We start from the raw sequence: 25,240 nt of genomic DNA on the forward strand, positions 1-25,240 counted from the left end.
ATTCTAAATGAGAAAAATAATATTGTATTCTTAGCCTATCCAAAAGTTCCAATCAATCTTCCCAAATACTGATAAAATAGTTGGGCAAAAGTATAAACAAGAAGTATAAAACAATACCAAATTCAGATACTACATTAAACTACTACATAATAGTCTACCATGATTCCTGCAGAGTATTTAGCATTTTAAACATCAATTACCTAAATATTTAATACTTAAATGAATTCATCAGGGATTATGTGTGTGCAGAGAAAACAAAAGTATCAGGTACAAACTGTTTCCTTTTATGTGGCACTAAACAGATAATATAATTAAAATAAACGAAAAGTTGTATTAAAGATAAATGATGAATGCCAGTAATTCTAAGCACAATAAACACAGAATTTCTAAACTGATCACTTATTAAATGGAAAAAACAAACAAACAAAAGCCTCAGCGTACAAGGAGGGAGGGAGGTGGGAGTCCCTGCTGCTCCCTGGAGCTGGGGTAACAGGAAGCAGCTACATGCAGTGCAGGGTGAACAGAACTGTCAATTATCTACTAACTATTCAAACTCAAAGCAAATTCTTTCTTTGGTACTAAGATTCTCAAAGTAGACAACTTTGAACCACAGACAAGGTAAAAAAAAAAAAAAAAAAAAGAAAAAAAAAAGAAAATACTCTAAATGGGTATCTATTTCTTTTGTTTGTGATATACCAAAAATGGGTTTGTAATTAGTCTTTGAAAAGCTGTTTTCCTTTATTTTCTACTTTTCAAAATTAAAGGGTGTCTCCCTACCATCCTCCAAAGGTGACCAGTTTTTAACTGCTGAGCATCATTAGCTTAAGGATTTTAACCTATTTGACACATGGCAATCCCAAGCCATTACCTTCCCTGAAGCTCAACCCACCCCACCTTCAGCCAGTGGTAAATTACTCAGGTTGGCTCTTAAGTCTTTCTGACAAGACTCAAATAGTCTCTGATAATTTCCTGTTATGGTAGTGTACAATGTACCAAGCTCCTGTTGTCCATTTCCTCCCCAGACCCTGGTTCCTTTCAGGGGAGCTGTATTTTAAAATGTAACACTTCTGCTTAATGGCAATCAAGATTGCTTACAATAGCTGCAATTCCATGGCACTTTCTGCATATTCTTTTAGGTTTAATATTGAATTTCAAAGCTTTTATTTCCCAGCAATGATGAGCATGAGGATGAACACAGGGAACAAGCTTCTGGGTAGTCAGCACTTCACCACGTGATGTCACCAGGTCTTCAGCTCCTTTGCTGTCCACATCACTAAATCCAGTCTCTTTAGCAAGATCTACAATTTCACTACTTTGCTTTAACTACTTTATTGAAACTTGGACTTTGCAAATCAAAATCTGGGGATCAGTTTTTGTAAGGCTACACAAAGATCATGTGTGGCTACTCTATGAAGTCAGAAAATAGGTTTCTGAGCTCAATGTTTCTTCTTTGCTCTTCTCACACTGCACCCTCTAACCTCCCTGCTAGCTCATGATACAAAAAGGCTGCTGAAGTCTTGCTATTAAGTCTGTAATCAAGTACCAAGAATGAAAAAAAGGGATAAGGGCAGGAGAGTGCTCCACTGACTAAGCCCCAGCCAACATCTACTTCCGTCTATCTCACCGTCTAGAACTTGGCCACAGGTAGCTGTGAGGGGTTGCAAATGTAGTCTCCTTGCTGACTGTTTGCCACAGCATTGAGAATTCAGCTGGGGCTGTATTACTCAAGGAAAATGAAAATGGGTAGGCAACTAGCAAGCACTGTCACAAATGGCAGAACTAATCTAATCATATAACAAATGCTTCCACACTAGTGTATTGTTTGGAAGAATGAAAATATACTTGAAATGGCATAGAACTGTTAATAATTTTTCAGGAGTTAATCAAATATCTTGAGAGGGCATTAAAAAAGTTTTCCCTACCTAATGGTCATCTGAGATTATACTACTCAAAACAAACATTTTTAAGTAGCAATATCTGTCTGCAGAGGCTTTACCACAGCAAAAACCTTTCTTTTGCCAGAGAGGGCAAGAAAGACAAAGTTTTACAGAACACAGAACACCTTCTGTATTCCCTGCTGCCTCCTGGGCATGCAGACCTTCAATGCCACGGGAAAGCTAGCAGCAATCTAAGACTTCAGCACTCCTCTCCCAGACCAAAGCCCTCAACAAGAAGTATAAAACAATACCAAATTCAGATACTGCTTTCCCTTTGTTGAATTTACACATTAAAATGATTTAAAGTAAGCTTTACTTTTCACAATAAAAATATGTAAGTAATGGAACACAATTTAGGATGACAAAGTATGTTTTGGTGAATTCAAAGGTGGAATATGCTGCACTTGTTTCTTTTTTTATTCATCACCTTTTCCCTTCCCTTTTGACTTCATGGGAAAAGAGGCACTAATAACAAAGGGGGACACTTACAACGACTATTTCAAGCTGAAAGGTACAGACACTGCATTAAGGGTACTTACTGATATGATTAGAAGTGACCTCTGACTTCTATAAGTAAATATCACTTTGAATCACTTACGAATCTCCTCTCATAAACAAACAGGAAGCTCCAGTTGAGGTTATTTTTTCCTTGAACTGTGGAGGAAACCTCAGTAAAATGCCAGCTTTGGAGTTGGATGCCCTTTGCGACTGACTCCGGTGGGACTCTGTCAGAGCACTTTAGCAAAGAGCCTTCTGGGTAGGTCATGGCTCAGTGCTCAGAAAACTGAGTTCCTCTCACTTTTACCATGAAAGCATCAGGGTCAAAGAGGAGTGAGCTATGTGAGCTAACAAGGCATGTTTTCCAGTCTTATAAGACACTGTCGTGATTATACAAAAACCCTAACAATATTTAACCTTTAATTTGAGACCACAGTTTCAAGTGTTGCAATACTTGCTATTCCCTCAGACTTTTAGTATGTTGTAAAGCAATGAAATAGAGCGAGCAGGGGAGCAGGCAGGCAGGCAGGGGAGGGAGAAGAAAAAGAAGAAAGATTTGAATTGGATCTGATGGGATTGGAGTATGTGAGGAGAAAACCCTAAGTGGCCACACTGTGTAGAAACTACCTGAAAATTTAGCAGTCTGAGCTTCATCTACAAGGCTTATGCTAAAGTAGCATTTAGGAAAAACTTTAAAAATTTTTTTTAAGAATCAAGGCAGGGGAAGACAAGGTGGACATCAAAAAATTTTTTTTTCCAGAGCAAGTTAAGCAGTCTGGCAAAAAGATTTAAAACCTTTTTGATATAGCTTTTTAGTTACAATACTTATTTACCAAAAGCCCTTTGAACCATTACCTCATTCAAGTGTTAATGAAACACTGTTATACCCCCCACCCCCAAGTGCTGGGGATCAAACCTGGGGCTTTATGAAAGCAAGGCGACCATGCTATCCCCACGGGCAAGGTTGTCTTTTTTTAACTTTTGAAAAACTGTCCATTTGCTGTTATATACATGATGAACCAACTTTCACCTTTAAAACTATTTTAAAGACTGTAGGGTGTGCATCTATCCCTTTTGGTCCACCCAGATGTACCACCAGCACTGCCTGCCCCTCCACCACACAGCAATCAGGAGGCCGAGAACTCAAGTGCTCCCCTGGTAGCGTCAAGGGTCTTCTGGAGGCTGCTCCTGACCAACCCTCCCTCACACTTCAGTACAGCCAGTGGGCAGGCAAGTGGCTGAATCCAGACCAGTCAACTCATTTACAACTTCCACCTTAAATGGAGCAACGGAAGGAATGGCTCGGTTTAACAGTCAAGTGAAGGCTTCGAGAGAAAGGACTCTGTCTATCCTGCTTGATGTGGAAGTCACTAGGCATATGTGGCAATGAGCACCTGAAATGTGACATGTGTGATCCAAGCTTTAATTTCGATTCATTTCAATTAATTTAAACTTAAACAGCCTCTTGTGGCCAGTTGGCACAGGACTGAACAGCACAGGTGCAGAGTCTCCTGCCCCGAGAGTCGGGTGACCTCTCAGGCTCTCATGACTTCCCTGCTGGTGGCAATGTTGGCTTCTCCTGAAAAAGCAAAGCTTGCACAGGAGCGACAGTTCATTTCCATGTGCCCAGTGTTTCAAAGATGCATCCAAGATGAAAGGTCTCCGCATCCCCACAATTCTTCTGTCTGGGTAAGGGTGCTGCTTAGTATAAGGGGAAGAGAGCCAGCAGATGTTTAGAGGCAGAGAGGTGTTCTACAATGTCGGCGACTCTTGTCACACAAAGGAGAACATCTAGACACCAAATGATCATCTTACAAGAAAAGTGGGATCAGTAAACGCTGAGGGCCATTACCAAGTAGGTATGACGCATCGTAATCCTTGCCAGTGTACCCCATGTTAAATGGACTTGCCTTGGAAATTTGCTGCGACCTTGCTTGTGTGTTTGAGAAAGGTGACCCTGCTCAATCACCAGGGTGGATCCAGGATTAGGGTGTATTCCTGCAGGAAGTATCTCCGTCCTTGGGTTTAGGGCGTGACAATAGGAGTTTTAGGGAAGTTGAGGTTGAAGATTATTGATGCTGGGATTAGGGTGTTCCTGCTGCTTGTTCCCGTTGAGTTCTCGTGAGATTAAAATGGGATTTGGAAAAAGCCTCGTGGAGTAGGATTTGGGATCGGACATATTGGAATTGCCCCTGAACGTGTGTGGAGGCTGGTGTGAGATCGGGAATAAAGAATTGCTGTTTGAACCTACAAAGCTGTGTGGTGGCTCGTGATTCTGTGCCAAGCCGAGACATTGGCACTTGGCATTCGGCAAGTAAACTTGACCAAAGCCAAGACCTTCCTAACAGCCTTCCACACAGACCTCCTCCCACACTGAGTACACTGGGTCATAAAAGTGCCTCTGCAACCATGTCTCCTACACATGTATTTTTGCATTTTAATAATTTTTATAAAATATTACAAATTATGTTACATTATTCATATATGATTGATTTAACGTCATTAGAATCTATAAGTACATCACAAAATTATGACTAAGCTGGATATTTCTTTTTGAGATTACTACCTTTTGTGGTATTATATAATAGGTATTATGTATGTATAATATGGATATAATTGTGGGGTTAAATAAAATATTAAATACATAAGACAGTCTGAAAGAAAACACTTGATTATTTTGATAGGGTGATTTTGTTAGAAATGCATTTCATACTTACAAGATAAACTATCTGACTACAGATATGAGAAATCAAATTTAATACTTTGGTAGAAATGCATTTCATACTTACAAGATAAACTATCTGACTACAGATATGAGAAATCAAATTTAATACTTTGGTATCTTCGGATGTTATCTGTCTTTATGAGTTGTTTACACTACTTTGCATTTTTAAAGAAAATATCTTAAATGCTGAAAACCAATCACGCAATCATGAAGATGATAAAGAATAAAAACCATGTAGTCTTTACAAAGTTCTTCAGAAGATATGGTTTCATCATGCTTAACAATTACATGATAAGAATAAGATTAGTCATATATGGTGCAATGCAAATTACTCCAAAATTTAGTGGTTTAAAACAACAAACATTTACTTCTTTCATGGATTCTGCAGGTCAGGAACCCACAAAGAGTCTGGCTGGTTCTTCTGGCTCTGAGTCTCTCAGGGAACCCCAGCCCTCTGCTTCCAGGGCTTTCCCTTCTTGTCCTGCACCAGTGAACCAGCTCATAGGTCTGCCTCTTGATACAGTATGCGCAGATCGAGCAATTCAAGAGACCAGGTACAAGAGGGAAGCCACTGTGATCCTCATTTGACAAATGAGAAAACCAAGTGATTCAGAGAGGTGAGGGAACCAACCCACCCTGTGACTGCCTGGTTCTGCAGCTCGCCTGTTTTCCTAAAGGCAAGCCACATCTACTAGAAGGGACCAGAGCCGCACAGCTCCTTACATATGCAGCTCCCCTTTGAGGGGCAAGTCCTGGAGGGGGAGAAGACTATAACTGATAAGTAGAGCAAAAGAGACAATAAATCACGACCCACCTCTGATATCAAAGGCAATGACAATGGCAGAAACCTTCAAGATAAAATTGCACGATTCAGCTCCCACTAAATAAGTGGCATTGAAGAGAAATGGATGGCACCACAAGGCCTGCCAGACAGACAGACACTGACACCTGGGCCTCCTCTCCAGGGCACCTGCAGGTTGCCTCCTGTTCCTCACCCCACTCTCTGCCTTTAGCCCACCTCCACCCTCTCCCAGAGTCCTGAGGGCTGGCACTGCAGGAGAAGGTTAGACCTGGCACTGATCACAAATCACAAAACCTAGGCAGAGGTGACACGACCATGTGCCATGCTCCCACCACTTTCCGAGATTTCCTGCTTGGGATCTGCCTAAGTCTAATTAAACAGACCAACAAACAAACAAAAAACTTTAAACAGAAAACAAACAGCAAAATGAACAAATTAAAACACGCATGATACTGCACAGTGACTAAAACTACTGTGAACAGACTAATTAAAATTATTTCTCTCTGAGAAAACAACCAAGTATTTCATTTTGTTAAATGCCAGTACAAGAAAATTTTGATAATAACTGTTTGATAGTAGGAAAGTGAAGGAGCCTTTCCGCAAAGCATGGCCACGCAAGATGAAGCAACTCTAAGTTACTGGAAACAAATTATTTTTGTAATGAAATGTATCTGATATCTAGTCAGATTTTCAGAACTCTAAACCATATCTCAAAAAAAAAAGAAAGAAAAACATGACAAATAACCTTCCTTCCCACTTTAACCCAAAATAAAAATAAATCATACCACAAAAAAATTAAAATCTTTTATCTATGCCAGCAAAAAAAAAAATTCACAAAATATAACAACAAGAATATATACACCCACACCTATTGCCTTTTTAGATTCAGTTACTGGGGACTGAACTCAGGGGCACTCAACCACTGAGCCACGCCCTATTTTATATTTTATTTAGAGACAGGGTCTTACTCAATTGGTTAGTGCCTCACTTGCTGGGGCTGGCTTTGAACTGGTGATCCTCCTACCTCAGCCTCTCAAGCCACTGAAATTACAGGCATGTGCCATGATACCCAGCTTATCCTTAGTTTTGCTTTCTGTGGTTTCAGTTATCCATGATCAACTGAAATCCAAAAATATTAATGGAAAATTTCAGAAATAATTACTTCACGATTTCAAAACTGCTTTTCTGAGTGTCTTGTGAAATCTCATGCCATCCCATTCTGTCCTGCCCAGGGTGTGAAGCATCTCTTTGTCTAGGGTATGCACGTTTTATATATATGTATACACACACACACACACACACACACACACACAAAACCTGTCCTGTGACAGAAAGATCACAGTCACATAACTTCCATTACAATACAGTATACTGTCACAACTGTTCTAGTTGGGGATCCCTCATAAGGATACGAAAATCAATAAACAAAATTCATCATATTACTAGATCAAAACAGGAATCACACGATCATCTCAATAGATGCATAAAAAGCATTTGACAAAATAAAGCACAACTTCATGTTCAAAACACTAGAAAAACTAGGGACAGTAGGAACATACCTCAACATTGTAAACCAAAAAAACATTGTAAATCAAATACAAGAGGCTTATAGAACCCCAAATGTACAAAATTACAGCAGACCCACACAAAGACACATTATAATGAGAATGACTAACACAAAGAATAAAGATAAAATCTTAAAGGCTGTGAGAGGGGAAACAAAATCAAATTACATAGAGGGGGAAACCAATTCAGATCTCAGCCCAGACCCTCACAGCTAGGAGGTCCTGAAATAATATATTTCAAGCTCTGAAAGAAAATGGATGCCAACCAAGAATTTTATATCCAGCAAAATTAAGCTTCAGATTTGAAGATGAAATTCAGTGGCACCGAAGAGAAATGATAAAAACCTTCCATGACGGGCTGGAGATGTGGCTCAGCGGTAGCGCGCTCGCCTGGCATGCGTGCGGCCCGGGTTCGATCCCCAGCACCACATACCAACAAAGATGTTGTGTCCGCCGAGAACTGAAAAATAAATATTAAAAAAAATTCTCTCTCTCTCTCTCAAAAAAAAAAAAAACCTTCCATGATAAACAAAAATGAAAAGAATTCTCAACTAGAAGGCCTACATTACAGAGCATCCTCAACAAAATACTCCACTGATTTAAGGGCTGCTTTCTCTAGTTCTGTGAAGAATGTCACTGGCATTTTGATGGGGACTGCACTGACTGTGTATACTGCATTTGGTAGTATGGCCCTTTTGACAATATCAATTCTGCCTACCCAAGGACATGGGGCGGTCTTTCCCATCTTATGGGGCCCTCTTCGTTTTTTTCTTCAGTGCTCTATAATTTTCCTTTTAGAGATCTTTGACCTCTTGGGTAGGTCATGTGGAGAGTGGCTTGAATCACGGCTGTGCTGTGCGGGGAACCAGCCCAGTTGTTATGGTGATGCTGGCCTGCGCAAGTTACATGCAAAGGCACAGAGCAGGCAGCAGCTGAGTCCTGGAGCTCAGGCACCAAGTCCCAGAGATGAGAGAATCCTTCAGATAGCCTATTTTCCCACAGATAAGCTTTTTACGAAACTTATATAATCAGTGTGCTGAGCTGGTTTAGGGTCACTACATCTCTAGCAGAGAGCAGTGCCCAGCCGGCCCGACCGTTTTCTCTCCCTGTGTGTCTGTTAGACTCTTTTATTCATCCCCCATTGCCTCTCGTATGGTATCTCCTTAATTAATGGCTGTGCCTCCGAGAGAGATGAGAGGGCCACAGCAAGGTCAATTCCTCAAATTTTTTTCTGAGCTTATTATGAAAGGAATGATTTCCTAATTTCTTTCTCAACAGAATCACTGTTGAAGTTTAGAAAAGCTATTGACTTAGAAGTGCTCATCTTGTATCTAGCTACTTTGCTGAATTAACTTATCAGGTCCAGAAGTCTTCTGGTGGAGATTTTGGGGTCTTCTAGACGCAAGATCATGTCATCAGCAAACAGATAGTTTGACTTCTTCTTTTTCTATGTGTATCTCTTTAATTTCCTTCTCTTGTTTGTTTGCTCTGGCTACAGTTTCAAAAACTATTTTGAATGGAGGTGGTGAGAACCGATATCCTTGTCTTGTTCCTGATTTCGTAGGGAACCTTTAAATTCATTTGGAAGAATAAGAGACCCAGAATAGCCAAAGCAATCTAAGCAGAAATAGCGATACAAGAGGCATCACAATACCTGATCTCAATTTATACTACAGAGCTACAGTAACCAAAACAGCATGGTGTTGGCATCAAAATAGACACAAAGACCAATGGAACCCAAGACAAAGACAGATCCACATACTTATAGCTATCTGACACTTCATAAAGGTGCCAATATATGTTGGAGAAAAGACAAGATTTTTAACAAATGGTGCTGGAAAACTGGATAGCAATATAGAAGAGTAAAACTAGGTCCCTCTCTCTTACCCTGCACAAAAGTAGAATCAAAATGAATCAAAGATTTAAAAATTAGACCAGAAATATTACGACTACTAGAAGAAAACATACGGTCAACACCCCATGATACAGGTTCAGGCACTGACTTCAACAGACTCTTAAAGATCAAGACATTTAACTAAGAATCAATAAATGGGATGCCATCAAATTAAAACACTTTTTCACAGCATGGAAAATGATTAAGAGTGTGAAGAGAGAGTCTCGGAATGGGAAAAAAAAATTGTTGCCAACTGCTCCTCTGACAAAGGATTAATATCCAGAATATATAAAGAACTCAAAATAACTTGGACGGGAGCTGTAGCTCAGTGGCAAACAGCTTGCCTAGCATGTGTGAGGCACTGGGTTTGATTCTCAGCACCACATAGAAATAAATAAATAATACAAAAGTATTCTGTCCATCTACAACTACAAAAAAAGTTAAAAAAAAAAAAACTTTAACACCAGAAAAACAAACAACCCAGTCAATTACTGAGCAAAAGAACTAAACTGAACTTTCTCAAAAGAAGAAACACAAATGGCCGAGAAATACATGAAAAAATGTTCAACATCTTTAGCATTCAGGGAAAAGCAAATCAAAACTACACCAAGACTTCATCTCACTTCAGTCAGATTAGCAATCATCAATAACAAAAAAAAATAATGAATGCTGGCAAGGAGATGGGGGAAAAGGTACACTCATACACTGTTGGTGGGACTGCAAATCAGTACAACCATCCTGGAAAGCAGCAAGATTAACAAACAAACAAACAAAACAAAAAACCCTAGGCATGGAACCACCGTATGACCCAGCCATCCCACTCCTTAGTATGTATTCAAAACAACTAAAATCAGCAGACTATGGTATACAGTCACCTCAATGTTTATAGCAGCACAATTCACAATAGCCAAATTATGGAATCAGCTCAGATTTCTATCAGTTGACAAATGGATCAAGAAAATGTTGTCTACATACACAATGGGAGCTTAACACAGTCATAAAGAAGAATGAAATCATGGCATTTGCCGGTAAATGAATGCAACTGGAGAATACCATACTAAGTGAAAGAAGCCAGAGTCACAAAGTCAAGGGTCAAAAGTTTTCTCTTACATGTGGAGACTACAGCAAAATCAGATATCAGAAAGATATAGGGAAGATTAGTGGTGTAGAAGAACCGAGAGGGAGGGAAGAGGGATGCTAAAGGGAAGGAAGTATAGAATAAACTTAGCAAAATCATGTTACATGCATATATGAATATACCACAGGGGATTTCACCTTTATGTATATGTAGAAAGCACTAACCAAAAGTAAATAAATGAGCAAAAGGAGGATGTGTAGAGTAGCCGAAAGAGAGTGGGGTGGAGAGGAGGGGAGGGAAAGTGTACGGGGGAGAAAGGGGATTGAAATAAAATTCCATGCACATATGATTCTGTCAAAATAAACCCAACATTACTATATATAACTAAAATGCTTTAATTAAAAAGAGGAAATTAAAGAGCCATGAAAAACACTGAAAACCAAAATAACACTCTTAGAGAAGTAATAAATACATTAGAAATAGCATCAAAAAAGACAAAATACTGAAGACAGAAATCATGATAAAGGCAAAATACTTGCAACAGAAGTAATTTATACACATGAAAAAGTCAGAAGCTAAGCAAATAAACATGAGAGAACAGATGTGGAGACAAACAGCTATTTAACACGGAAACAGCTTGCCTTAGAACCAGGAGACAAGAAAGAAGTTGTGGAGGGAATGCTGCCTGGCGAGGAGGCTGGCGAGCGCGCAGGCTGCAGGGGATCTGATGGCACCAAGGCAGCCGCGCCCCGCCAGCTCTGCCTTCCTTCCCCAGACTCCTAGCACACACAGATGCCCAGCCCCTTGGGCAGGCCTCCGTTGGCTGAGTTTGTCACCCACTCCCAACAAGCACTCGGCCCACTCAAGCTCTCACCTTCCATCAGCCTGTCCTTCCCACTGCTGCAAGACTTTTACCACATTTTCATCGGAGTCCTTCCTCATCCTTGGTCTTAAACCTTCCCACCCTTAGCAGGGCATGTGGTGCAAACTGCAATCCCAGCCACTTGGAAGCCTGAGGCTGGAGGATCACAAGTTTAAAACCAGCCTGTGCAACTTAGCAAGATGCCGTCTCAAAAAATAAAAAGGGCTGGGGATATAGTGTTATGGGTTCTGCCCTTAGTACTGCAAAGAATAAAAACAAAACGATAAACGGTGCCTTCCCCCTCCCTTGCTCTCCCTCACCTTTCACTGTGAACTCTGGCAAATTCCCACCCATACACTGCACTGCCCGGTTATCTCCTCTGGTGGTACCTGTGGGCAGCACAATGCTGCTGCAGAAAATCACCAACTCCACCCGGCGGTGCTCCTGGGTTCAGGAGCAGCCTGGTGGGCAGCTGACTCTCACTCCGAGGCTCCTCAGGTTTTCCCAGTCTCAGGTGTGCACCCTGGCTCCTCCCTCAGCCCAACACACCTCCATGCAGCAGGCGTCTCTCCACCCCCCACCTTGGCCCATCTGTCTTGCTCTTACACAGCTTACAATCCTTTCCATGTCTTCTCCTGCCTCTTCCTCACCTCTGATGCCACTGGCTCAAAGGGAGGGGAATCCCTTCTTCAGTTTCAAATGAATCCTGTTGTGTCTTCCAGGACCCAAGTCCCCAGCTACTATCTCGGCACTGTTGTCTCAGCTCCTCCTACTGGTGGCTTTCCATGGCCCTAATCACAGCCCCCACCTTTCCAGCAAAAAGCCACATCACTGTTCCTTAGCGTTTCACAGGAAACCCGACAGGCATCATGATACAAATCAGCACCTCAAGAGTGATCTCTGCCCACCTCTCTGGCAGCACCATCACACATTCACATTCAAGTGAACTGATTTCATAAACACTGAATTTCTGAGTCTTATTATTTTGACTTTGGCAAGTGATCTGTCATGACACTGAGACACATGAGACACTTGAGGTTGAAAAAGGCATCTGTTTGGAGAGGGGAAATACTGGATAGAAAATAGTTATTTTTCTCTTTTTTATATTTTTAACTTATGTGTCTCAAGTAATCCTGAAAAGTATTCTCTCAAAGCAGGGAATGACAAAAACAGCAGTTTGTATAAAACCAAGAATGGTGTAAAAGAGATCTTTCAGTTAGGCACATCTGGGTAAAACAAGAGCTGGCAGCTGCTGCCCTGGCTGGCTGCAGGCTGCTGGGTCCTGTGCTGGTGACCCACGAGAGCTCAGGGCCCCGGGACGCTGCCTCCCTGACCTGCCTCCACAGCATACACACTGTGAGGCAAGAAACACGGGCGGCTTTGAATGAATGACACGCAACTTTGACCTACTCTCCTCTTCTTTTCAAGTTCAGGGATAGATGCAAACAACACTTTCAGGAAGACCTGCACCTTCAAAATAGCTAGGCAATACACCAGTTCTGTGAAATACTGGATTGTAAGGAAGACGAAGGAAAAAAAGAGGAGGAAAAAAGCTGGGAACATTTAATTCTGTGTGCCTGAGATCTGAGGAAGGAAGAAGGGCAGAAGAAAAAGGAAAAAAAAAATGCAAAGAAAAAAATTACAAAAAAATAAGCAAAAAGCTGCTGTTTAAAAATACCGTGTGCCATAGGGGTGGAGCTGACTGACAGCACAAGGAGCTTGCACCAGCCTCCGGCCTAAGTCAGGTTCTGGATGCAGAAAGCAGGGCATCACCAGCAGTATCTGGTGTCCACCTGAAGGGTAGATGCTTTTGCCCCTGTGCTGAGCACAAGCCTGAACCAGCCTGCAGGAGAAAAGAAGGCACGTGGGCTAAATGGGAGATGCTTGGCTGTCCCTAGAGTCTACTGTGCACCAGCCACACTGGCCAACAAAAAGGCATATGAGTCGCCCAGCAGATCCACACCTGCCTGTAGGTCCTCAAAGAGAGTAACAAATTCCTATTCATTTAAAAAAAAAAAAAAAAAAAAAAAACTTGTAGCTGGGAATAGTGGCACAGGCCTGCAATTACAGAAACTCAAGAGGCTTGGGCAGGAGGATTGCAGGTTCAAGGCCAGCCTCCGAATCTTAGCAAGGTCCTAAGTAACTTACCAAGACCCTGTCTCAAAATAAAAAAGATGGGGATGGGGATGCAGCTCAATATTAAAGAGACCCTGAGTTCAATCCCTGGTGCCAAAAACAAACAAACAAAAAAGAACTCAAAACGCTTATAAAGCAAAAGAATATAAAAAGGAAAAACTCTAAGCAAAGCCAAAACAGAATGGTAAACAAGAAGAAAAATATTTACAACTGGAAAAAAGATAAAAGAATTAATTCTTAATATAACAAACTCCTAAAAACTGGCACTAGTTCACTAAAAAAGGAAAAGGAGAAAATGCTACAAAGAGACAATTAAAAATTCACATGACCCTTAAACATGAAAACCACCAACTCTGCTAATTAAGAGAAATGCAATTTACACAGCTCATCAGTCTGACCAGGAAATATTCCAAGGCTGGATGGTCTGCTCTGAAGGCAATGTGTTATCTCCTAGGAGGGAATGTCTGGGGATACCCTGGAGTACCCACCCTTGAAATACATGGCTTTTTCACTCTAGAAATCTACTCACAGAGAGACTGGTAAAAATGTGAAGTGACATGTGCAAGAGGATTTCCATTATGACATTATTTTAATGACAAAAGAAGGAAAACAAGTCAAAGGTCCACCGTAGTGAACAGGCTGAATAGACTACAGAACATCCGCACAATGGAGAAGAAAAAACAAGGAAGACTTCTAAGCGCCTGTAAAAATAAATGTTACAAATACGAAACTGCTATCATATCTTACCATAGGCTTTCCATATGGCTCATATGGTAGGTGTATGTTTAACTTTTTAAGAAAATGCCAACTAATTCCTAGGTTGTACCATTTACATTTTATGTGCAGTGTATGAAAGTTCCAGATGCATGCTTCACTGCCAACAATGAAGCCTTTTTAAGTTAGACATTCTAATAGATGTTTAGTAGTGTCTCATGGTGGTTTCAACTTGTATTTTCCTAACAACCAATGCTGCTCAATATCTTTTTTTTTTTTATCTATTTATTTGCCATCTTTAAGTCTTCTCTAGGGAAATCTGCTCAAATCTATTGAGTATTTTTTAACTAGGTTGTTTTCTTTTCTCAATATGGAGATTGGAGAGTTCTTTACAATATTTTAGACACAAGTAAGATATACGATGTACACATTTCTTCCAATCTGGGGCCTGTCTTTTCAATCTCCTCACACCGACTTTTGAAAACAGACATTCTTAATTTAGATAAAGCCCTCCATACAGTTGTCCCTCTATGTCCTAAGGAATTGGTTCCAGGACCCACAGATTTTGGTACCCACAGATACGTTCTTAATGTAAAAGAGCATGGTATTTGCATATAACCTAAGCATATACTCTGATATACTTACAAATCATCTCCACATTACTTATTAACCAATACAATGTAAATGTTTGTAAAGATAGTTGTTATGCTATAATATTTTTGGCAAGAAAAACATCTGCACATGTTCAGAATAAGAATCAATATTTTCCAAATACTTTCAATCTGAAGTTGGTTTAATGTGTGGATATGGAACTCTCAGAACCAGAGGACTAGCTGTGTATACATTTTGTTCTTGTATGGATCATGATTTTGGTGTCTTATAGAACAGATCTTAGATTTCTAACTTGAGATTAGAAGGATTTTTTCCTTTGTTGTACGAGTTTCTATTTTTAGTTTTTATATTTAAGTCTTCAATCTATTTTTGTTAATTTTTACCTATGGCTAGTGATATGAATTGAAGTTTCATTCTTTTGCATATGGATGACCAATAGATGAAAGGCCTATTCTTTCCTCAGTGAACTGCCTTTGCATCAGGCCTTATTTTTAAGTAGTTATTATTTTGTCTTTCTGGTGCAAAATATCTCAAAATGAGGTACTAGTTTCTCTTCCAAAAAATGCCAACAATTATCAGAAATATAACAAAGGGAAAATAAAAATAAAACTACCCAAGAATGCTGAGGGTCAAAACACATGATACAAAGGAAGCCTGCAAAAGATGGGAGCGGAAAGGAAGTCTAGGTTGTATATATGGTTCTAGGTAGGAAACAGAAGTTTAAATACCTGGAAGGTAAGTCGCATGCTTTTAGCATCTTTGACTTTATAATACTAGTTTTTGTCCTCACCGTTCCACACTCAAATTCAGTTATATACACATACACGTTATTATTAACTGGCGAGCACAATGGCATGTTTTGCTCATGAACAACAGTGTGATGAAGCTTCTATGTCTGCAGTACAGAGCCCCATGTAAATGACTAAACAGAAAACAGTAATAAACATAGAATCCATTATTTCTGAATGCGGACCTAGAGTTCAGCAGGCGGCAGCTCTGGGAATGCTAGAGCCACAGGGGCTCTGACACAACTAAGCACGAGTACCTTACAGCTCATCCTGTCAAGCTCCTCTTCCTGTCACCCAGCCCCTGTGGCTGTCCTCTCAGCTGACTACACAGCTGCTTCTTCAGATTGTTTTTGTATGTGTGTGTACTAGTAACATAAGATCAGCAATGTAACAGAGATATGAAAATGCTACTTAATGCTCAGATATTCTCAACATCTTTGCTCATGCTTATAAATATCACAAATAAAAGCACACTTCAGCTCCATGTTCAAAATGTGTTTATCAACCTCGGTTTAATTTTAAACAAATTTAAAAAGACTTTTCAAAAATTTAGGGGTTTCTTAAAAGTATATTCTCTACTAACCTCTTCTTTTAGAAAGAAAAAATAAATTTTAAAATTGCCCAATATGGAAGGGCACAGACGCACGTTGTTGTCAAGGGGCCACCTCTCCTGCTACTCCAGGGCAGGACTGGAGACAGGAGCTCCCAGCTATGTGGCCACTCCAGCTCAAAGGGACCCTTCCTCACATGCATCTTGCCTCACCCACTCCTCAGGATGTCTCCATCTGCTTTGCTGCTGGATACAGATATTGTTTCACTTGTCTGGAAATTTGTTTTAATGTCACAGTCAAATCAGACCATTCTGTGCCGAGTCCCACAGCTACTATATCAGTCAGCAAACACAGTATGTGGGTATGGTGTGTCACAGGGCCCTTGGCCACCGCAGGTGCTGTGTGAGGTAAGTCAGGACAGAGCTTGGGCCCTGCGGTTTCCACATCCACAGGTAAGCCACCAGTATACCGAGGGAGCTGCCAGTCAGCAGCTTAACTTAGATTTTTTGCTAGTAACTAAGTGATCCTAAATCAGAAGGGAGTATTTTTGCCAGTGCTAAATATCTGTGGCAATTTGGTATCTGAATAGCCTTCTTACTCGAATGCTAAAGCAGCTAACTAAAAGCTTTTCTTTTTTTTTTTTTTCTTAAAGAGAGAGTGTGAGAGAGAGAGAGAGAGAGAGAATTTTTTTTTCATATTTATTTTTTAGTTCTCGGCGGACACAACATCTTTGTTGGTATGTGGTGCTGAGGATGGAACCCAGGCCGCACGCATGCCAGGCGAGCGCGCTACCGCTTGAGCCACGTCCCCAGTCCTAACTAAAAGCTTTTCTAAAAAAAAAAAAAAAAATGCTGAGGAAATATTATATTTTCTTCTCTCTGAAAAACAGCACCCTGGTTTTAAAATTCATTAAATAGAAGAAAATTTCAAGTTTCCACTATCTAATGAATCACTGATATCTTCCATCTTTTGGTGAGATATGGAGAGTCGTCTGTGCCAACCCAACACAGGAGCGCTCTTTGTTTCCTTCAGCAGAAAAGAAAGCGCTCCCTGTCCCAGAGCTCTCCACACAACCCGGGCTGCTGTGCAGACAAGCCAGGGCCAGATGAGAGATCACTCGGGAACACAGGGCAACTTCCCTCTCTACAGGGAAAGGGCACGAGTCCACAGACAGAGAGGGCACTGGGGTTGTGGGTCACCACAGGTAGGACCCTGTCTGCCTGACTGACGCTCAGGTCCCACCCTTTATGAAGTGAGGAAGGCAGAATGACTTGCCACTGTGAATGCTCGGTGAAGCTCCCGTGTCCTCCTCCTGCCCATCCCCCAGGCACAGTGCTCTGAGCCCCCACAACACCAAGCGCCTCCCACATCCGGGGTGCAGGGACACACTCCAAGTGCCAGGCTCTCATCAAGATAGGAAAAGAACAAGCTCCTCTCCCTACTAAGAAACCAATCCTTCTCCAGTAAAGAAGCCTGCCTCCTCTCCCAGGTCTTCTACAAAGCAGAGACCACCAGGGCGAAATGGATGCCTGTGCTGTTTCCAAGTGTGACACTCGCAGGAGAGCGACTCATGTGGGGTCTGTTCTACTTACAAAGGAGCTGGGTTTCTGAGAGGAGCCACTGGAGAATGGTAAATACAAGTCAATCATAGCTGATCAAGGATTCATTATAAAAGCCAGAAGCTGTGGTTTCCACTGATATAAGCTCCCAAAGAGCCTGTAAAAGAAAAAGCAGAAGGGAGCCAAATGTGGAGTGTACGCCAGGACAGAGGAAATTCTCACTGACTCCTTTGATTCTGAACAATCTCTTTCTTCCCTGATAATACCATGGCCCTGGTACACTCCATTCAACAACTCTCTGGGTCAATTTTTATACTGACAAAGCAAAGAATGATTCACCCTGCCCTCTCTACGCGCTGTCATTATATACAGTTGTCACTGTCTACATCCACAGATTCAACTATCCACAGACGGAGTGACGGGAAAAACACACACACACTGCATCTCTACTGAACATGCGCAGACTTTTTCTTGATTTATCCTTATTCTCTAAACAAGACGGTATAACAATCATTCACATAGAATTGAGATTGTCTTAAGTACTACAAGTAACCTAGAGATGATTTAAAATCTAAGGGAGGATGTGTGTAGGTTATGTTCAGATACACCAGTTTATATAAGAGCCTCCTTAGGTTCTGGTACCCACAGAGGGAAGAGGATCCTAGAATCAATCCCTTACAGGTGCTGAAGAATGACTGTAATTTAATGTGGTACAGTATTAGATAATTTTCTTCTGATCTAGTTCCTTCAACATTCTATTGTTAAGTGGTTCTTTTATGTCTAATTGAACTACAAAAGCTGCTGAGGAAATCCTTTGATCTAACAACCAATCTCTCTTTTCTACCTTTTCTCTTTATATATAGGAAGAAAAAGCAGAAGTCATTTTTTAAGACTTTTACATATGATCAAGGAAATAATGGTACCTTGGGGGAGAAAAAAAAAAACCTAAAACAGCAAGCAGAGAACATGAATCTGCAGCTTATTACGTGCCAGCCCTGTTCTAATTCCCACAACAAGCCTTTGAGGTGAGGCCACAAACCCCATGGCACAGATGGGGACCCAGGACCCAGGACCCAGCGGCAGGCTTAACATGCACATATATCACCATGCTACCTCTTCTGTCTCTCTAAGGACAACAGAGTCCAGGTGGCTGTCTTTGCAGGTCCTAACTTCACAGGGCTAAGATCAAATAGGCAGGGATACTTGGATGACCAATGCAGTAAGATATTGCAAACAAAAACCCAGAATAACAGCTGAAGTAGCACAGTATTAACGTTAAGATATCACAGGGGATGAATATAACATGTCTTGACGAAATTAGAATAAAAACATCATAAAATCCCATGAAAAGAAATGAAGCCATTAACACCAACCTTTTAATATGGATGTGCCAAAATCTTGATTTTCACATTCTGACTACTAGGCTGTAATTTCATTCGGTGCAGACATATATTTAATGAGAATAGGCAAACTTTCTGCTTCTATATCAGTTACTACTAGTGACTTTTTTTTCTTCTTATTTCTACCTTTTAAGTCCACTGTATGTATAACATTTTTAGTTTTAAAAATGACAATACAGCCATTTACTCTTTGTGGATTTGTTGGCTTGTTTTTGTGTTTTTGGTACCAGAAACTGAGTTCAGGGGTGCTGACCCACTGAGCTACACCTCCAACCCTTTTTACTTTCTATTTAGAGACAGGGTCTCACTAAGTTGCTTTGGTCTTTGCTAAGTTGCTGAGGCTGGCTTTGAACTCATGATCCTCCTGCCTCAGCCTTCCGAGCTGCTGTGACTATAGGCATGCGCCACTGCGCCCAGCAGGTCATTAACTCTTAATAATTCATCACACAATTCCTCAAACAAGATGCTTTCATTGCTTAAAATAATTTCTACAAAAATCTTTTATAAATACAAAATGAAAAACAAGTTTGAACATCAGACTACAAATACTAAGTGAGTTCCAACTCAAGGGAAATTAGGCAAAATTAATTTGGCAGTTAACATTTTCATGTTTAGCGGGATGCAAAAATTTGGGGGCTTTCTATATTGTGTAATATGAAATGAAAAAATAACTAGAACTTTGGAAATTATCAGGTATTCTGATCTCAGATACTCATCTTTATCAGTAAATTTTGACCTATGTCCTAAAAACCAAGACTATAAAAGAAATCTTCCTTTGCATTAGGTTTGCAACACATTCCTGCAGAGACGGAAGGATGGCAAGTTTAAGGCCAGTATGGGCAACTTAGTGAAATCCTGTCTTTAAAATAAAACTTCTAAGGGCTGAGGGCACAGCTTAGTGGTAGGGGGCTTGCCTAGCTTACACGAGACCCTGGGTTCAATCACCAGTATTGTAAAAATCAATCAAACAAAAAAAGAAAAACTTTAAGAACAGACCAATTCGCAGTATTTTTCACAGGCCCAATGCTATCCTGTGCGCACACCTCAGCAGGCCTCCCTGCTCGGAACAAGAGCCTCTCCTTCATTCTGAACCAAATCTCAGCCAGCATAGCAAGGAGCTGGCTTTTACAGATGTGTGGTCCTTCTGTGATCCCAAATCCTGGTCTCTGAAGAGCCAAGGAAGACTGCAACTAGAAGGAGTTTTGCAAGCTGCTCACTGAGGCAGTGTGCCTAGCACCTCATCTGGTTCCTTGTGAATTAACACTCAGAACCTCTTTTTTGAAATAGTGCATCAAAATTATCTAAATATATCACCATATAGTGGATAATCTTTGTATACCTCAGAGTAAAGTGTTAAGACAAGTAATTCTTCTGCATACAAATTTTATTTTAATGATGTGAAATATAGCATCATTCAAGCAGACAAACTAAAAATATATTGGAATAAATTAACATAAGAAGTCAAGTAAGCAAGCTAAGTAAAGAGGGAAAATAATTACATTTCTAACTAATTAAAATGGAAATAAAACTAATGTCCTTTCTGGCATAAAGATCCATCCATAAACAAATTAGCAAAAAGAACATTAACAAAGTAAATGTGGACTGTCTTGAACGGCCAGGCTGTTTCTGCAGGGCTGCTCCGTGTGTGAAGGAGGTCGTCTCTGGATGGTGTGCCCCAAATTGTGCTGATTCCCGGAATTTGCCGGATTGTTTTTATTTGAGGCTAAAGATGAAGCACTGTAAGAGAGACACAAATGACGCTATAGAAGGAAGCCACAGAAAATACTCCCTGAGGAGGGAGCATGGGGGCAGGAGGGGTTCTGATGACAGCAGGGGGTCTGGAGGGCACAGACACCGGACAGGATGTGCAAAGGGAAGGGAAATGAAACCGTCAGAGCCAGGATGGGTTCACACTTTCTTTGGTGGGCAATGAGAATCACTGAAGGTTCTGGAGTAAAGTCAACCTGGAGATCACATGGACATAAACGTACTGAGGAGAACACAGAATCCCAGAGTCCAGTTACAAATGTGAGACTGGCTCGGGAGGCAGGTAACACGAGTCTGAATTAAGAGGATGGCAGGAGAAAGAAACAATTCTAAAAATAAGAGACAGGTCATCCCCAACAGCAAATGGCCCAATGTCCCTTCAGTTAATACAAAGTGTCAAGAACTGCCTGCAGGGGCGCCCACCTGTGTGCCCTCTGGGCAACCAAGATCACGCTGCCAGGACCACTTCCCCAACACCACAGTATTTCTCTAACAAAAATCCTACATGGCAGAAGGGTACACTTAATACCTAAGATTAAATATTTTTAACTACCTATGTGCCCTTGGGAAAGGTTCTAAGACTCAAGTTCCCATATCTTTGTTACGGAAGTATCTGTCCTTTTAGGCTTGGTGGAGAAGAAAGAGACAACACAATAATTCCTACCCCAGGACATTCCACTCACCACAGACTCAGAGGTCTACTGAGTCTAATGCTTATAGACTGAAACCGAAATGTTTCAAACTACCAAAAGTTGGAATGAGGTTTAAGTTTGGGTTTATAAAAGGGTTTACATATATCCTAAAGTTCCCAAATGGGCAATAGGTTTGGAATTTCAGTCTCCTAGTAATCTATATTATAAAGTCACTAAACATATACATTATGTTTACATTTCTCAGCATCAGAGAAGACTAATTAGATGTTGGCATGAGTATCCCAGCATAAGAAATTTCAAGTTCAAAATAACCCCAGGGCGATAATCCATATTTCTGATGATATCTTTCGTTACAATTTTTTAAAGTTTAATACGTTCAATTTAAACTGTCCTCAAGAGCAGTTTTTTTCTGACAGTATCATGAAATACAATGACGTCAGGCATTTCATCTCCTCTTTACTATATAGCTTTTAATTTGCTTCCCACATGTGTAATCTCTGAGTGGTGGCAGCACTACAAAAGAATGTCGTTTTTAAAAAGAAAGAGCTTTGCACAGCTGCTTGCAATAAAATAACCAAACCTCACAGCAAGGGCTGATTAAGATAAATATAGTAACAGATGCATAAGTCTGAAATAGATCTGAGAAAAACTGTTACAGAGGACATTTCCATGACCGTCCTGACAAGCAATTTCTAATGATTAAGTATGCCTATGCATGTACATGTACACGTTTTTAATATAAAAGCTATTTATAATGTCCCTTTACCAGTTAATAGAGTCATAAAATAAAAATTTTATTTTAAACTATCAAATGCTAAGTTGGTACACAATAAAATTATCATTTAGAAATGACCTTTATTGTTTAAAACCAAGTATAATTTGAATTAACTTGGAAAATGTCATTTTTCCCCACTGTCAAAAACAAGCTAATTGCTCATGAATTGAAGCACTGTTAAGTTATGCAGCTCTATTTTAAAAACAGATCATTAAAGGATAAGCTCCAAGTTCTGGCATTTTATCTTCCATTCTACAGGAATTAAATATAATCAAATTTAAATAATGTCATATAAACATTTTGTTTCAGTTTCATCTTATCTTAGAAACAACAAAGACTGATCATTTGTAATCTATGAAAGTATCTGAAACCGCTTTTGGCTAGTCTATTAAATCAGTCAGTGAGGCTTAAACTGTAAAACAAATACAATCTACCCAGACTGCAACAATTAAGCTTACAGTTTATTTAGTGACATAAAATAACACATCTGTTATTGAAACCAAGACCAGGATGATTCTGAAAGCCTTCCTCCCATAATGAAGTAACAAGTGGACTGAACTGCTGGCCCACTCTAAAAACCCATCTTTGGGTGCAGGAGTTAAAGCAGGTGGCAGCCTTTCTTCACTACCCTGACCAAGTAGGAATGTGGGTTCTATGTCTGGAACGTCTATTCAGCACACTGCCCTGTGCTGTTCTTAGAATCATGCCTTCTTGGTCTGTTCTTTTAGAGTAACCCTAGAAGTCGGGCACTGTAATAAGGTTGACTTTGTTCTTTGCCTTCCCGTAAGATTGTCATTTACATAAAAAGGCTGTTCGTATTTTAACTAGGAATTCACTGAATCTATACAGATCAACTTGAAGAGACATGACACCTTTAAAATATTGCACTTGCCGACTCTTGCACATGTTATCTCTCTTATAGAACTGTTTCTCTCAGCCATGTTCTGCAGTTTTGAGTACACAGACCTTTCATGTCTGGTATATTTATTTACCATTCCATAACTTTTAATGCTTATTAAAAATCAGTGATTTTTAACACTTATTTTTTCAATGTTCATTGCTAGTACACATAAATAGGATTCATTTTGTATTTTGTCTTTGTATCCAGAGCTCCTACTTAATTCATTTAATTCTAATAATGTTTTTGGTAGGTTCCTTCAAATTGTCTCCAAATTTGATCAAGGCATCTGTGAAAAGGAAGAAGAATCAAAATCTCTAATTTGTATGTCTCCTATACCTTTTTTCTTGCTTCTACTGCACTGGTTAGAATCTACAGCACAATGATGTATAGAAAATTAGTGGACATTTTTGTCTTGTTTTTATTTTTGGCAGAAAACTGTTCAGTTTTTCATCATTATATATATGTTAGTCAGAGGTTTTTTTGTAAAAGGCCTTTATCAGGCCCAAAAGGTTTCCTTCTGTTCACAACATGTTTTTTTTTTTTTTTATCATGAATCAATAATGAATTCCATCAAATGCCTCTTCTTGCAAGTGTTGAGATCATTACATCTCCCCCTCCCATTAATATGGCAAACTATACACTGATTTATACAGGGGATAATGGCTAAGGATGTAGCCCGGTGGCACAGTGCTTGCCTGATATGCACAAGGTCCTGGGCTGGACTCCATGCACTGACAAAAAATAAAATCTTTCATGAATAAGGTAAATCTTACTTCGTCTATTTTTATTGGCTTTGATGTGCTAAAATTTAAAGAATGTAAGAATCTATATTTATTAAGAATTCTGGTCTGTAGATTTCTTTCTTTATAATATCTTTGTTTGATTTTGTTAGGAAGGCAATTCTATCCTCATAAAATGAGTTAGAAAGCATTCTCTCCTCTAGTTTTTAGAAGAACTTAAAGATATGATAATAGTTCTTCTTTAAATGGCTGAGAGAATTTAGCAGTGAAGCCATCTGGCTCCAGAGTTTTCTTTAGGGGAAAAAATTGTTAATTACGAATTCAATTTCTTTAAAAAGTACAGAGGTATTCAGACTTCCTTTCTGTTCATGCCAGTTTGGATAAGTATGCATCTTATAAGCTGAATCTGCTGGCATAAAGTTGTTCCTAATATCCTGATTATCCTATAAATAAATGTCTGTAGAACCTGTAGTGACGACCTATTTATCTTTCAATCTTGATATTGTTAATCCATGTGTTTCTCTCTCTCCTTGATGAGATTCAGGGTTAACTTTTTTTTTTTTTTTTAATTTCCAGAGAATGAGTTTTGTTTTCAATGATTTTTCCCTTCTGTCTGTGTATAGTCTAGTGCACTTATTACCACTCATAAGGCAAAAGTAAATTAGGAAAGTAACTCTAGACTCTTTTTCTACCATAGCTTTTAAAGTTTAATTTTTCTTAAAAAATTAGCCAGGCACAGTGGCACACACTTTTAATCCCAGCAACTCAGGAGGTTGAGACAGAATTCCAAGTTTGAGGCCAGCCTCAGCAACTTAGTAAGACCCTGTTTCAAATTTCTTTTTAAAAGGTACAGAGAAGGGGGGAGTCTGGGAAGGCAGCTCAGTGGTAAAGTGCCCCTGAGTTCATTTCAATTCCCAGGTTTTAAAAAAAAAAGAATTACTTCAATTACTTGCGCGCGCGCTCTCGCGCGCGCTCTCTCTCTCTCTCTCTCTCCACACACACACACACACACACACACACACACACACACACACACTCTACATTGTTTTCCTCAAGTTCAAGCTATTTTCTAATCTTTCTTGTGATTTCTTCTATGATCCTTGGGCTACTTAATAAAATATTTTCTTAATTTCCAAGTATCTGGGGATTTTTCATATATTTTTCTGTTGCTGATTTCTAATTTAATTTTGTTGGATAATTTGGCCCTAATAATGCATGATCCTTGGGTTTCTAGTTAATTTACAGGGTGTTCTACAAATCCTCATTATTCAACTATTCAGAAT

At 39.9% G+C, this 25,240-nt stretch overlaps 1 protein-coding gene across 5 annotated transcripts in view; it reads right to left on the bottom strand.

The window, feature by feature from the left end:
• Auh (AU RNA binding methylglutaconyl-CoA hydratase) overlaps positions 1 to 25,240 on the bottom strand; it is a 156,470-nt gene that overhangs the window by 22,250 nt on the left and 108,980 nt on the right. Inside the window, exon 8 of one of the 5 annotated variants that reach the window (XM_077792314.1) lies at positions 20,524 to 20,858. The exons of the other annotated variants lie outside the window; for them this stretch is intronic. Within the exon in view, the coding sequence (XP_077648440.1) occupies positions 20,705 to 20,858 (154 nt within the window). The 3' untranslated portion in view covers positions 20,524 to 20,704. Of the gene's footprint in view, positions 1 to 20,523; positions 20,859 to 25,240 lie in introns of those variants that run through there. 5 annotated transcript variants of the gene reach the window in all.

Source organism: Urocitellus parryii, chromosome 13, assembly GCF_045843805.1.
Source record: "Urocitellus parryii isolate mUroPar1 chromosome 13, mUroPar1.hap1, whole genome shotgun sequence".
In the NCBI taxonomy this organism is placed as follows: domain Eukaryota; kingdom Metazoa; phylum Chordata; class Mammalia; order Rodentia; family Sciuridae; genus Urocitellus; species Urocitellus parryii.